The following is a 12574-nucleotide window of genomic DNA, read 5'->3' as shown; positions in this document are numbered from 1 at the left end:
ATATGTGGAGATAAGTGGGCACCTGAAAGGTGGGCACCAGGACAACTGTGTACCAAAACCATCTGGGCACTAGGGACATGTGGGCACCTGGATGAGTGGGCACCTGAATTAGGATTAGTGTTTTTTTTTAAACTGTTGGTAAGTGATATTTAACCCACTGTTCTTTAAACCCCCAAACACAACACAACAACGAGGTCCGACCCTGAGTGCCCTCTAGTCCAGGTGCCCACATGTCCCTAGTGCCCAGATGGTTTTGGTGCCCAATTGTCCTGGTACCCACCTATCCAGGTGCCTATTCATCGCAAAAATATGGTGCCCAGATGTCCCTAGTGCCCACCTGTCTTGTATTGGTTATTACACTGCGCACAATAACCACAACGATCATTTCCTTTTGGGGCAAAGGTGTGTTTTTTTCCAGACAGTGTGCGGGACATCTTTCATTGATTTTATCATGGGAGATCCCCTTTTGAAGGACCCCCAAATAAAAATTTGTTTGGCCACGGACCCCCATATGAAAATATTTTTATCCAGGGACCCCATACAAGATTTGTGTTGTTAAAATGTTTCACTTTTTTTTAAAGCTTGCATGGGGACCCCTTGGAGAAGTTTGAGCCCCCACAAGGACCCCTGGGCGTCTCCGTACCCTATCTACTGAGCTAGTCCACATGGACTAGCAGCTGATCTGTAGCCTACTGTTTGATTCTTGGCAGGCTGGACCATTTGAGTCATTACCCTACTCTCCACATTTATTCTCTTTCTGTCTCTCCTATAAAGGCTTAAAAATGTCCCCAAAATAACTGACTTTTGAACAAACTGACTTAGGTATCATTACCATAGGGTAATTGTAGGGCTTTAAATCCTACAATATGGATGTAGTTTGATGTGAGTTGTCTTACTTGAACATGATTACAATTTAGCCATTTACAAATGCCTAAATTGTAATTATGTCATGTATTGTTTCTCTATTGGACAGATCATAGACTAACATGTTAAAGCTACAAACACTGTACAAGTGATGAAATCAGGGATTTCATTATGCTCGACAGTTCAGGCCTCTGTTGTAGTGCTGTTAGACGGGTGCTCCATTTTATGAAGTAATGGCGCCATCTTGTGGATAAAACTTATAAATACTAATTTAAAGTACTCTGACCTGGAGATTCTTACTTTAATAATGCATTTCAACAACGTTTGGGCTCCAGCTCATAGACATATAAAGGTAGACGCCTCATTCGGCTCTGAAGCGTCTGTATCTCGGGCGCGCTTCCTGCTTCTGCAGGGCTGCCGTGTGCGTCACACACGCGGAAGTTCGGTAGGCCAATCAGAGGCAGGTGGGGGCGGGTCATTTTGTAACCCAGCTTTTAACCCTTTAAGAGGCAGCAGCTGTGCGCAGCATCTAGTTAGTTGGAACTTGGCAAACTCCACACTCTATTTGTGAAATTCAAATAAGACATGGTCGCTTCGTGTGGAAAATGATTAGCCCGTATACAAGCGTCACGTGAACCATGGCTAGAAAATGATATGCTTCTGGTATTATTGTATCTTTATTGCCATTATGATATTCTGCTCTGTGACTTTGGAATGATATTCTTTTGGCTGTCTTGGAGTATTTGTGTTATATGTTATACTTTCAGTGCCATTAAAATATGGAACACAGACTTTTCATTTATAGTTGCTGTTTTTGGAAGAGAAAATTCTCAAATGAACAATTATTTCAGTCTTTCAAAGTTGATAGCTCTGTTCTGACCTGAATAGCTAACATGAAGGATGTTAGATAAAGGCAATTCTGCAATGTGGCCAGCATATTTCATGTAGTCTGTCAGTGAATGGAGACAAAAATATTTTGTGACTATTACTGTTACTTGAAAGTATTTTGGTATGAAAATATGCAATTTAGATGTAACCAAATATAGGCCTACGCCTACTGGATCCATAACTCCATGTCTCGCATTTGTGACAAACTTTACCGCTTGAAAATAGGTTGAAAATTCAGGGAGTTGTGATGATTTTAATTGTGGAGAGACCGTCTGCTTCAATGGACGTAAATGCATTAGAACAGTGGTTTTCAACCTTTTTCATATCAAGGTGACAAGGTCCATTATTTATTCAGCATTTGAGTCACGGACCACCGTTTGATAAGCTTTAGCCTCTCACACCCAAAACTTAGAATGTTATCATTCGATTAGATGTTGTCAAAATAACAATTATTTACGTTCTCTAATTGTGTACTTGTTTAGTAAGTAATGTAGATGTTTAACAATTTGACTCTTCTTGACAGTGTGAAATGTTATACTCAAGATTTAAAGATCTATATAAGGGTCCATTTGGTTATCAACTCTCCATCATTTAGCTGGGTACCACCTGGAACCCCCTCAAGGACCACTGGTGGTTCCCGGACCACTGGTTGAGAACCATTGCATGACAAGTCCCGGAAAAGACGCACTGTGATTGGCCAGTAGTCAACGCGCTGTGAGCGCTGTGATTGGCCAGTAGTCACTTTGAGTGGCAGGTGCAGCCGTGCAGGGCGGAAGAGCCGTGTGTATTGCGATACAAGTCGCCCCAATGAACTGCAGAGGCCAATGAGGTATCTAGGTTTCTAATATCTATGCTCCAGCTTGCCTCCTAGAGCATAGAACGTGACCTAGGTCCTTCCGTTGCTGTCGGGTGGAAACCTTGTATGTCCAAAACCGTAACTTTATTTTATAGTAAAGTTTGCTTTTAAATTAAATAGTGAAAATAGCCAATATATAAATTACAAGCTCACCGCGCGAGCTTGTTTATCGTTTGTTTTCACTACTTTAGTGGGACACTCTTGCGTAACAAAATAAGGCATTATTTACGAAAACACATAAAAAGTTGAAATACGGAAATAAGAGGCTTTTGCCCGACGGCAACTCCGTCCTTGGTTGTCGGATGGGTTGTTTTTACGTGACGTCATATGGAAGCGACGTGTGGTCTAACAGGACCAACAGGACCCCCGGAAAGTTGGTGGCAGGGTTGCCATGTCCTCATTATAAGCGACTTTTGGCTCGTTTCTCTGTCAAGTTGCTTGTAAGAATTGGTAGTTGTGGGTTAAGTTGTTTTGGGCTTGTTTCTAACGTGTACTTCCTTGTTTAAGGGCAGGCTAGCTTCCAAATGTTTTAATTATGTTATTTATTATTTAAACCAGTGGTTCTCAAATAATTTCATGACAATGTTTTGTGCCAGGGAACATTTGTGTTGTCATAAAAAATAAATCCCAATTTTATGTTTTTTAAATTAGCAGATCTACAATGCGACGCGTTGTGAGCTTGTAGCCGACGCATAGGTTTGAAGTGCTCGTGTGGCATAAGTTGTTTCTTTTGGGCTTGTTTACCTAGACCTGGTGGATGCTTATTTGTGGATGCTCACAAAACCAAACCTGGCAACATTGGTTGGCGGCTATCAGCTTTGCTTGCTTGGTGGTTGAACGTCTTGTTGGGGAAAGAAACATAGTTTTCTTCTCCTAATTAAGCTGCAAACATAATATACTGTGCAGCCTGTGCCAATATTATCATCGCCTACTAATACACAGAACATGGAGGAGGATTGTGACAACATTCCACCTGCTGAAGAGAACACGGAGGGTTCTGCCACCGACATGGCATCGACTTCTGATCAGGACATGGAGGTTTGTCTAGCTCCGACGGAACCTCTCTCTCCGAGATGAGGTTCCTCGTTTATCGATGCCATTTTAGCAGGACATTTCCACTTTACATGTTTCTTACCCCTTTCTGCACATCGTATCCAAAAAGTAAAGCTTTTCTGCAATTCTCTCAGATGTTTTATGTTCTAGCGCACCATAAAAGCTATCCAACGAGTTGAAAAAAGTATTTAATTTGCCTCGGTCCTCCTCAACCGGTTACATGTTTTTAAGACATTGCGCAAGAGTTGCGCCCGTAGAGATAACATTACTGATTCCCCTACTGGTCAAATGTTGAATTGCATCTTCTAATGCAAAATATTATGTACGGGCCCTCAGAAGTACCCGTATCTATTGCTAAATAAGCATCTAATCCAATTGGTGAGCATTTTCTCATAGTTACGATGTAGCGCGCCGAGAAAATGACCACCAATTGGATTAAAATGCTTTTTATTGAACAATACAGAAGATACGGGTACTTCTGAGAGCCCGTACATAATTGTAACATCCGTGGCCATGGGTTAAGCACTTTATATTTGAAATATGAACGTTTGTGTAGATGCACAGACCAAAAGAGTCCTGATGTTCCTTACAGCAGTGGTTCTCAAACTTTTTCATGTCAAGGACCCCCAAAATGATATGTATCTGGCCGCGGACCCCCATCTCAAATATTTTGTTCAAGGGACCCCCGAAGCAAAGATTTGAGCAACAAATGTTCGCTTAAAAAAAAATATATATTTAAAGGTTTGCACAAATTTTCACGAATAGCAGATATACAAGCTCATAGCGCGGCACTGCCAAAGTATAAAAGGTCATAATTATTGTGATGCTATATTAACACATTTAGCTGGGTACCCCCTGGAACCCCCTCAAGTACCCCTGGGGGTCCCCGGACCCCACTTTGAGAACCAATGCCTTACAGAGGACAACCATAGCTTTCCAATAATGTATCATGTTGTGGACATGGCCATGCCAACTAACCTTTTACCGTCTTTTGATAAATGTGCACTACAGTGCACATGTTGTAACACAGTGGTTCTCAACCTGTAAAGTGACAATTTAAGGACTTTTAAGACCTTTTTAACCAAAAAATGTTTTAACAAAAATATACTATTTACTGCATCAAAAGTCATCAACAAAGTATACACTATAAAAACTGGTTAAACAATTGTCAAATAATATAAAAAGATGCAAAAATAGCCGATCTACCAGCTCAAGATGCCTCGCAACGCAAAGCCTCAGCCCTTACAATTCCAAGTGCTTGTCAGGGTGGGGGGTCCCCAGTTTAAATATGATTATTTTGGGGGGTCGCGGCCTGAAAAGGTTGAGAACCACCCCAGTCCCTCACTCACACATGATGTATAATACGGAAAGCTTGTCCTCTGTAAGGAACATCATTCAGGAGTCTGTAGAGCACCGAAGTCCGCAGGTTCATGGCTTTACTTTTTGTATTGATATCCTCATTGGGGAATCTTAGATCGCTTCATATAAGAACTGTGTTCCAAAAATAAACACACCACCCTGGCGTTTTTACTCATATGGATATGAAGCATCGACTGAAGGTGTAAATGTACACATTTTCCCAAAGAGTAACACAATATAAACTCTAGAAACGAGTCAAACAACCCAAAGACTACATTTCCCATGAACGTGGCTGCTGTGAGGACAGTGATTTCAGACCCGGAAGTAGTAGTTCTTAAGACTTTTAAGGCAGGATTAATTCCATTTTTGCCAGAAACGGGCTGTATCAAATATGAATGAATATCATAAACGATGCAGAGCCACCCCCCTTGACAAAAACGCCAGAGTGGTGTGTTTATGTTTGGAACACAGTTCTTATATGACGTGATCTAAGATTCCCAAATGGGGCTTTCAACACAAAAAATAAAGCCACGAACCCTGGAACAGTGCCCTCTACTGGCCCTCTACTGGCAGTGACGTCAGACTTCGGTGCTCTATAGTCACATATTAGAGGAATTAAGCAAAAACTGTGCACTACTACAGTGAACAAAAATAATTGCTGTGTGTTTGTGTGTATATTTTATTTTAACTGCTGTACTGTCTTTGGCGCCTGAATTTCCCCAGCGGGATCAATAAAGGTCTTCTCTTCTCTTATTCTTATCTGAACAGAACATGGAGGAGGATTGTGGCAACAACATGCCATCTACTTCTGAACAAAAGGTGGAGGTTTCTGTCAACATAGCATCTACTTCTGAACAAAACATGGAGGAGGATTGTGTCGACAGCACAGCATCTACTTCTGAGCAGAACATGGACTTGGGTTCTGTTTCCGACATGGGAGCTTCTTTCAAGGCATCCTCTACCTCTAAATCGAACGTGAAAGGGACTGTCAAGGTACCACCTACTTTTAAACCAAACACGAAGGGTTCTGGTTCTGACCTGGAACGCTGCAGCAACTGCAAAGCGGGGCTCAACTACAACGAGAAAGAGGGGTGCGTGAGCAAAGTGAGAGTATCAGCGCTCATTGACGCGAAGACTGCGAAAATACTGTTCCCTCATCTTAAGCCGTCTGACTTTTTATGCACAGAGTGCGTCAAGGACGGCACATGGGCCGGTAGGGGATCTTCTTCTGTCGACAGTACACCACCTCCATCTAAACGAGACAAGGCAAAGGGTACTATGGGTGGTGGTGGGGTTCCATCGCCGCCTCCTGCACCTACATCTAAGCAGAACACAGAGGGTTCCATACGCAACGTTGTCATTCCAAAAGGAATACTTTCTATAGCTCCGTCGAAACAGAACGAAGGCTCTGTCAACGTTATTATAAAACCCTGTAGACCGAACATGAACAGAAAACGAGACAAGGCAAAGGGTACTATGGGTGGTGGTGGGGTTCCATCGCCGCCTCCTGCACCTACATCTAAGCAGAACACAGAGGGTTCCATACGCAACGTTGTCATTCCAAAAGGAATACTTTCTATAGCTCCGTCGAAACAGAACGAAGGCTCTGTCAACGTTATTATAAAACCCTGTAGACCGAACATGAACAGAGTTACTGTCATCGGACCATCTCCTTCTATGCTAAACATGGCAAGTTCTGTCAATAAACCATCTGTGCAGAACATGGGAGCTTCTGTCAAGGCACCATCTACTTCTAAACCGAACGTGGAAGGGACTGTCAAGGTACCACTTACTTGTCTACCCAACATGAAGGGTTCTCTACAATATGTTGTCGTTCCTAGGCTGCCTACTGTGCTACCTACCAATTGGAACGTGAAAGGTTCTGCCAACAACAACGACATGCCATCTACGTCCGAGCAGAGTGCGGAGGGGTCCGGTTCTAAGATTATTAGATGCAGTCTCTGCAAAAAAGAACTCAAATACGACGCTCAAAAATCCCTGCCTAGAATAAGAATATCTACGCTGGTTGATTTGCAGACTGCGCAAGTACTGTTGCCCCATCTTTCACCGGAGGAGTTTATATGTAAAGATACGTGCGAAAAGTGGGTATATTCAAAAACAATGCCATGCGCTTATAACAAAAATAAGCGCACCTGTACCGTGCCTACTGTGCTACCTACCAATTGGAACGTGAAAGATTCTGGCGACAATGACATGCCATGTCCGTCCGAACAGAGCACGGAGGGGTCCGGTTCTGATTCCGTGCGACGCTGCAGTCTCTGCAAAAAAGAACTCGAATACGACGCACACAAATCCCTGGCAAGAACAAGAATATCTAAGCTGGTTGATTTGAAGACTGCGCAAGTACTGTTGCCCCATCTTTCACCGGAGGAGTTTATATGTAGAAATCCGTGCGCGAAGTGGTTATATTCGAAAACGAAGCCAATGCCTAGAAACAAAAATAAGCGCACCTGGACTGGTTTTTCTTTGAAAAAATACCCTCTGCCTTGCAAAAAAATTAGGATGGATCGTGACTCTACAAACACGGAATCAGGTTATTTTTATTATTAATAATAATAAAGATATTATATATATATATATATTAATGAATGAATAATTATATTAACTATTGTTATTAATATGATTATTTTCTGCAAGGAAATAACGGATTACAGTAATAATGTATGTGCCTTTTTGGTCAGTCTACTTAAAAACATGAACCCTTGACTGGAGTCCTTATTACCTTATTATTCTTATTTTCAAAAATAGCAGATTGACAAGCTCACAACGTGTTGTGAGTGTCTTATCTATTTGACGTATGACCAAGTAGGTAGGTAAGACAGTTTAGACGTTTTTTAATTGTCCACTAGATTAGTCACATGAGCCAGGATATAAACCAAAGAATTAAGCCCAAAATAAATGCATTATGCATTTGGAATTGACCAGCCATACAAACAATTTTCCAGTATATAAAATAAGATTTTTTCCCCCCCTTAACGCCATTCATGTTGTCTGTCCAGTGTCCACATCAGATGGTCCATCTCCAGCGCCCAAGAAGAAGGTGGGGAAAGTCAACCAAAAAATGAGGATGGATCGTGACTCTACAAACACAAAATCAGGTTATTATTATTATTAATAATACAGGAAAAAAAAAAAAAAATACATATACATATAAAGATAAAAAAATAATATATATATATATATATATATATATATATATATATATATATATATATGTATGTATATATGAGAATCATTTTATTAACTATTAATATGATCATTTTCTGCAAGGAAGTAACGGATTACAGTAACAATAAATGTGACTTTTGGTCAGTCTCTTAAAAACATGAACCCTTGACTGGAGTCCTTATTATTTTATTCTTTTTCTTATTTTCAAAAATAGAAGATTGACAAGCTCACAACGTGTTGTGAGAGTCTATCTATTTGACGTACGACCAAGTATGTACTAGGGCTTTTGTATGTACTAGTTTTTTAATTGTCCACTAGATTAGTCACATGAGCCAGGATATAAACTAAAGAATTCTGCCCAAAATAAATGCATTATGCATTTGGAATTTACCAGCCATACAAATGACTTTTAAAGGATTTGAATACAATTTCTAGTATATAAACAAGATCCCCCCCCCCCCCCCCCCTTAACGCCATTCATGTTGTCTGTCATCCACATCAGATGGTCCATCTCCAGCGCCCAAGAAGAAGGTTGGGAAAGTCAACCAAGCGATTCACTATTTAAAACGCTCACAATATGTTCCTGCAATAAGACGACTGCTTGAAATACCAGCTGCTACAGCCGCTTTCAGCAAAGTGTGCCAAGAAATCATACGCAAAGAGGTAGGGTTGTCACCATCATGACAGTTTAGTTGACGATTAATTGTCATACAAATAATTGTGATTAACGATTTTATTTCTGTTTGCCCTTTAGGCTTTGAAGTTGCCCAGGGCAGATATGACAAATGACTTGAATATACAAAGAAATGACTGACATTTAATACCTTTTTACCCTTAAAAAAAAAACATTAGTTGTGGAAACAGCCCATCTATAAGCTCACAACGTGTTCTGAGCTTGTAGATCTGCTATTTCCATAGATATATGTATGTATAGATTCTTTGAGAAGTTGTTTGTTTATTTATTATACGTTTATTTGGACGGGACAGCGCATATTAATGAACACCACACACACAATGCTGTGTAAATACACCAGATTTAGCAAGAATGCTAATTTCCATCCGTAGTCCCCATACAGAAAACAAGCAACATTACAAAAAAGAGCACATTTAAACATTACTAAAAGGGTACAAACAGAAGAGAAAAAACAACAGTAAAAAATGCCTATTTTTGACCTAAAATACAAGACACTCAAGAGAACAAAACAAAAACTACTATTTAAGCCTATTTAAAAATTTTCAGAGGTTTGATTGTCCATGATCCACCCTTTTAGTTGGACCTTAAAAGGCAAGACCACTTTGGTAGAGGTTTGGGGTTGCCATGATGTAACAACAAAGGTGGTAAATATGCTCCCCATTGACTTACATTGTACGGCAAGACCACTCTGAGGCGGGCTCTTTTGAGCCCGTAAACAAATGTAAACAAAGCCGATTCTCACAGTATAGAACATCACCAAACCCAGTACTGATTGTTTTTTTATAAAAATTTCAACTTCCTCTTGATTTTACTATTTGAAGATCGGATCGAGATCCGCGGATCCAGTCCGGGTTTTCTTCCTTATTGAAATAACAAAATCAATAGCAAGTTAACGTTTTTATTAAAAACCTAATAGTACAATTTGGTGAACTATACTGTCAGAATCAGCTTTGTTTGAGTTTGTTTATGGGCTAAAAGAGCTCCTCCGGAGCCTCTTCACCGTACAAACAAGTCAATGCGGAGCATATTTTAAATTATACTTTTTATTTTTTGCATACATTTTTATCCCACGATTTTGTAACCCATTTTTTCACCCAGTGGCAATTGTCTAAGTAATCCTGGGCGCTACACTACCTCTGCCAGCCTAGGGAGAGCCTAGAGCCGAGCTCATGCCTCCTTCAATGCAGGAGAGCTAGCAAGCCGCTTCTTATCACCCGACAGGGGGGATGTTCCCTGGTCCTTCCCCCTCCATCAGGCGCCCCGGCTGACCAGGGGGAGGCAGTATAGAGACCAGGATTACTGCATGTTTTTGTGAGGGTACCTACCCTAGGAGACACGGGGAGAACATACAAACTCCGCACAGAAAGGCCCTTTCGCCAACCCCACCTAGGGTATGGGCACTGATGACACGGAGGAGAGAACACGCCCCCCAGCGTCCCCGGCAAGAATCGAACCCAGGACCTTCTAGCTGTTAGGCGACAGCGCTACCGACTGCCCCACCGTGCCCCTAAATGATCAATTTCTAGTCAATGGAGAAATTATTGTTTTCTTGCCCACCTTTGTTGTTACATCATGGCACGGTCACTGCAGAACCAAACCTCTATCAAAGTGGTCTTACCCTTTAAAAGATGTAAAGGATGGACACTATGTTAGTGGGTAGATTGTTCCAAATTGAGCTTCCTTGAACTGAAAGGGAATTTTGCGCAAAGGCTGTTCGTCTAGACTGCACCCCACAATCCCCTCTGGTGACGGCCCTGGTACTGATGCCTTTGTCGGGCTTACGTTTTATAAATCCCCCCAGTTGTTTATAGAAAGATTTGAGAAACATGATGGCCAAATAAGTATAGTTGTTAGTTGTTCATTTCACTCAACTAGAACAGTCTAATAAGTTAATAAACGGCTAGTTGTGTAGTGCTATAAATAAAATAAAAAAAGGAAACTTCCTGTTGATTTAGCTATTTTACTAGGAAGAAAACCTGTTCTGGATCCGCGGATCTAGATCCGGATTGTCAAGTAGTAAAATCAACAGGAAGTTGACTATGTTCCATATTTCAGAATCAGCTTTGTTTGCATTCGTTTATGGGCTAAAAGAGTTCATCCTGAGCCTCTTCACCGTACAATGTAAGTCAATGAGGAGCATATTTTGAATGATCAGTCTAGTCAAAGGAGGAATTATTTTTTATTTCTTGCCCACTATTGGAGTTGCATCATGGTGAGGTAACTACACAACCCAAACCTCTACCGAAGTGTTCTTGGCCTTTAAGTCCCGGAAAGGAGCATTTAATTTGTCTATAACCAAAACTAAAATTAGACATACATGTAGCTAATGTTCTGGACACTTAATTTGATATCTCATCCCTAGACATGGGGTATAAATTCTTAGATACAGGGTTCCATGGTCATAAAATTCCTCGAAATATTTTGAAATAAGAAAAACTTTTCCAGGCTTGGAAAAGGTTTGGAATGAATGAAATGTTTTGGAAAATGTTTGGATATACATTGTTTTTGACTATTGATTTGGTTCATAAAAAAACATGTCCCAGAACATGTCTAACATACCTGAAATAATTATTATAATTAATAATAATTAATTAACGTGTTAAAATGTGCAGCTGCACGAGTTGCTTGATTGCGGCCTAATGTATACGGGATGTCATGTGACAAAAATAATAGATCTACAAGCTACAACTACACGTTGCACCATGATACGTTAGCTTGTGGAATTGTTGTTCGCTCGAGTCTGTCTTGGGGCATTGATAGCACACTGGTGTAAGAGCCTTATTTTGCACCACATGATTGCTATAGGCCTGGAAATGGGGTAAAATACTTTGGAAAAGTTATGGAAAAGTTTTTAAAATTCATTGTTAAAAATCCCTGTAGATACTAGCCCCCAAAATATTCATCTTTAGATCGAAATGATGTCATTATCTTAAAAGAAAGCTGTATGTTTGAATGTATTGATGATTGTTTTTTAAATATTGTTTACAGCGTATTAAGATGAACAGAGATAAGGAGGGACCTTTCAGGAAGCAACTCACACCCGAAAATCTGGCTTCATTTTCTTGGAAGAAGACGAATGAATGGGTTGAGGAAAAGGCACCTCTTACTCTTACTTGCCTGCGGTCGATGTTCCCACAGGCAGAGAAAATCACAGGACAATATATGGTTTGCAATACTAACCGGAGGTGTGTAACACTGTTAATGATGATTTTAGATTTGTATATTTCACAAGAAGGAAGGGCTCGCAAATCAATTTTAAGATGCTCCAACTTTATTCCAAACGTACTTATTATATTACATATTATATTACAAACTTAACAACGTTTCGACCTTAAAGTCTTTTTCAGGTTAAAGTGTTAACTTTATACTTGTAAAGCAGAATACTTACGCCACAAGGCAAGGCAATGACTCATAACCCTGCTGCCCTGGCCTTGGAGTGAACTGCTTCAAGTTATGAACATGGAAAAAGTTAAGAAACCCCCCCCAAAAAATTGTATAGAATAATTCTAGTTATTACACCTTGCTTTTTGATTGGCTCAGTGACAGTACTGTATCTCCCTATAACTGCACTCTGAAACATACCTACTCGTAACCTAACTTTAGTAACAAACAACTATTTGTTTTCTTCACATTCTAGTCATAAATATTAACTGGAGCGAAGTATATGATGC

General features: G+C 40.4%; 1 protein-coding gene across 3 annotated transcripts in view; it reads left to right on the top strand.

Annotated features, from left to right (window-relative positions):
* The first annotated feature begins 3244 nt into the window (after positions 1-3244).
* LOC308105434 (uncharacterized protein) overlaps positions 3245-12574 on the top strand; it is a 70955-nt gene continuing 61625 nt past the window's right edge. Inside the window, exons 1-5 of one of the 3 annotated variants that reach the window (XM_080456155.1) lie at positions 3276-3646; positions 5789-7574; positions 8041-8139; positions 8712-8872; positions 11892-12088. In XM_080456155.1, the coding sequence (XP_080312281.1) occupies positions 3554-3646; positions 5789-7574; positions 8041-8139; positions 8712-8872; positions 11892-12088 (2336 nt within the window). In that variant the 5' untranslated portion in view covers positions 3276-3553. Of the gene's footprint in view, positions 3647-5788; positions 7575-8040; positions 8140-8711; positions 8873-11891; positions 12089-12574 lie in introns of all 3 variants that reach the window. The other 2 variants (XM_080456157.1, XM_080456156.1) reach the window with 2 other exon arrangements.

Source organism: Gymnoscopelus braueri (assembly GCF_963280865.1).
Source record: "Gymnoscopelus braueri genome assembly, chromosome: 17".
NCBI classification, from domain to species: domain Eukaryota; kingdom Metazoa; phylum Chordata; class Actinopteri; order Myctophiformes; family Myctophidae; genus Gymnoscopelus; species Gymnoscopelus braueri.
Note: the sequence above shows the minus strand (reverse complement) of the source record. Positions and strands in the feature narration are given on the sequence as shown.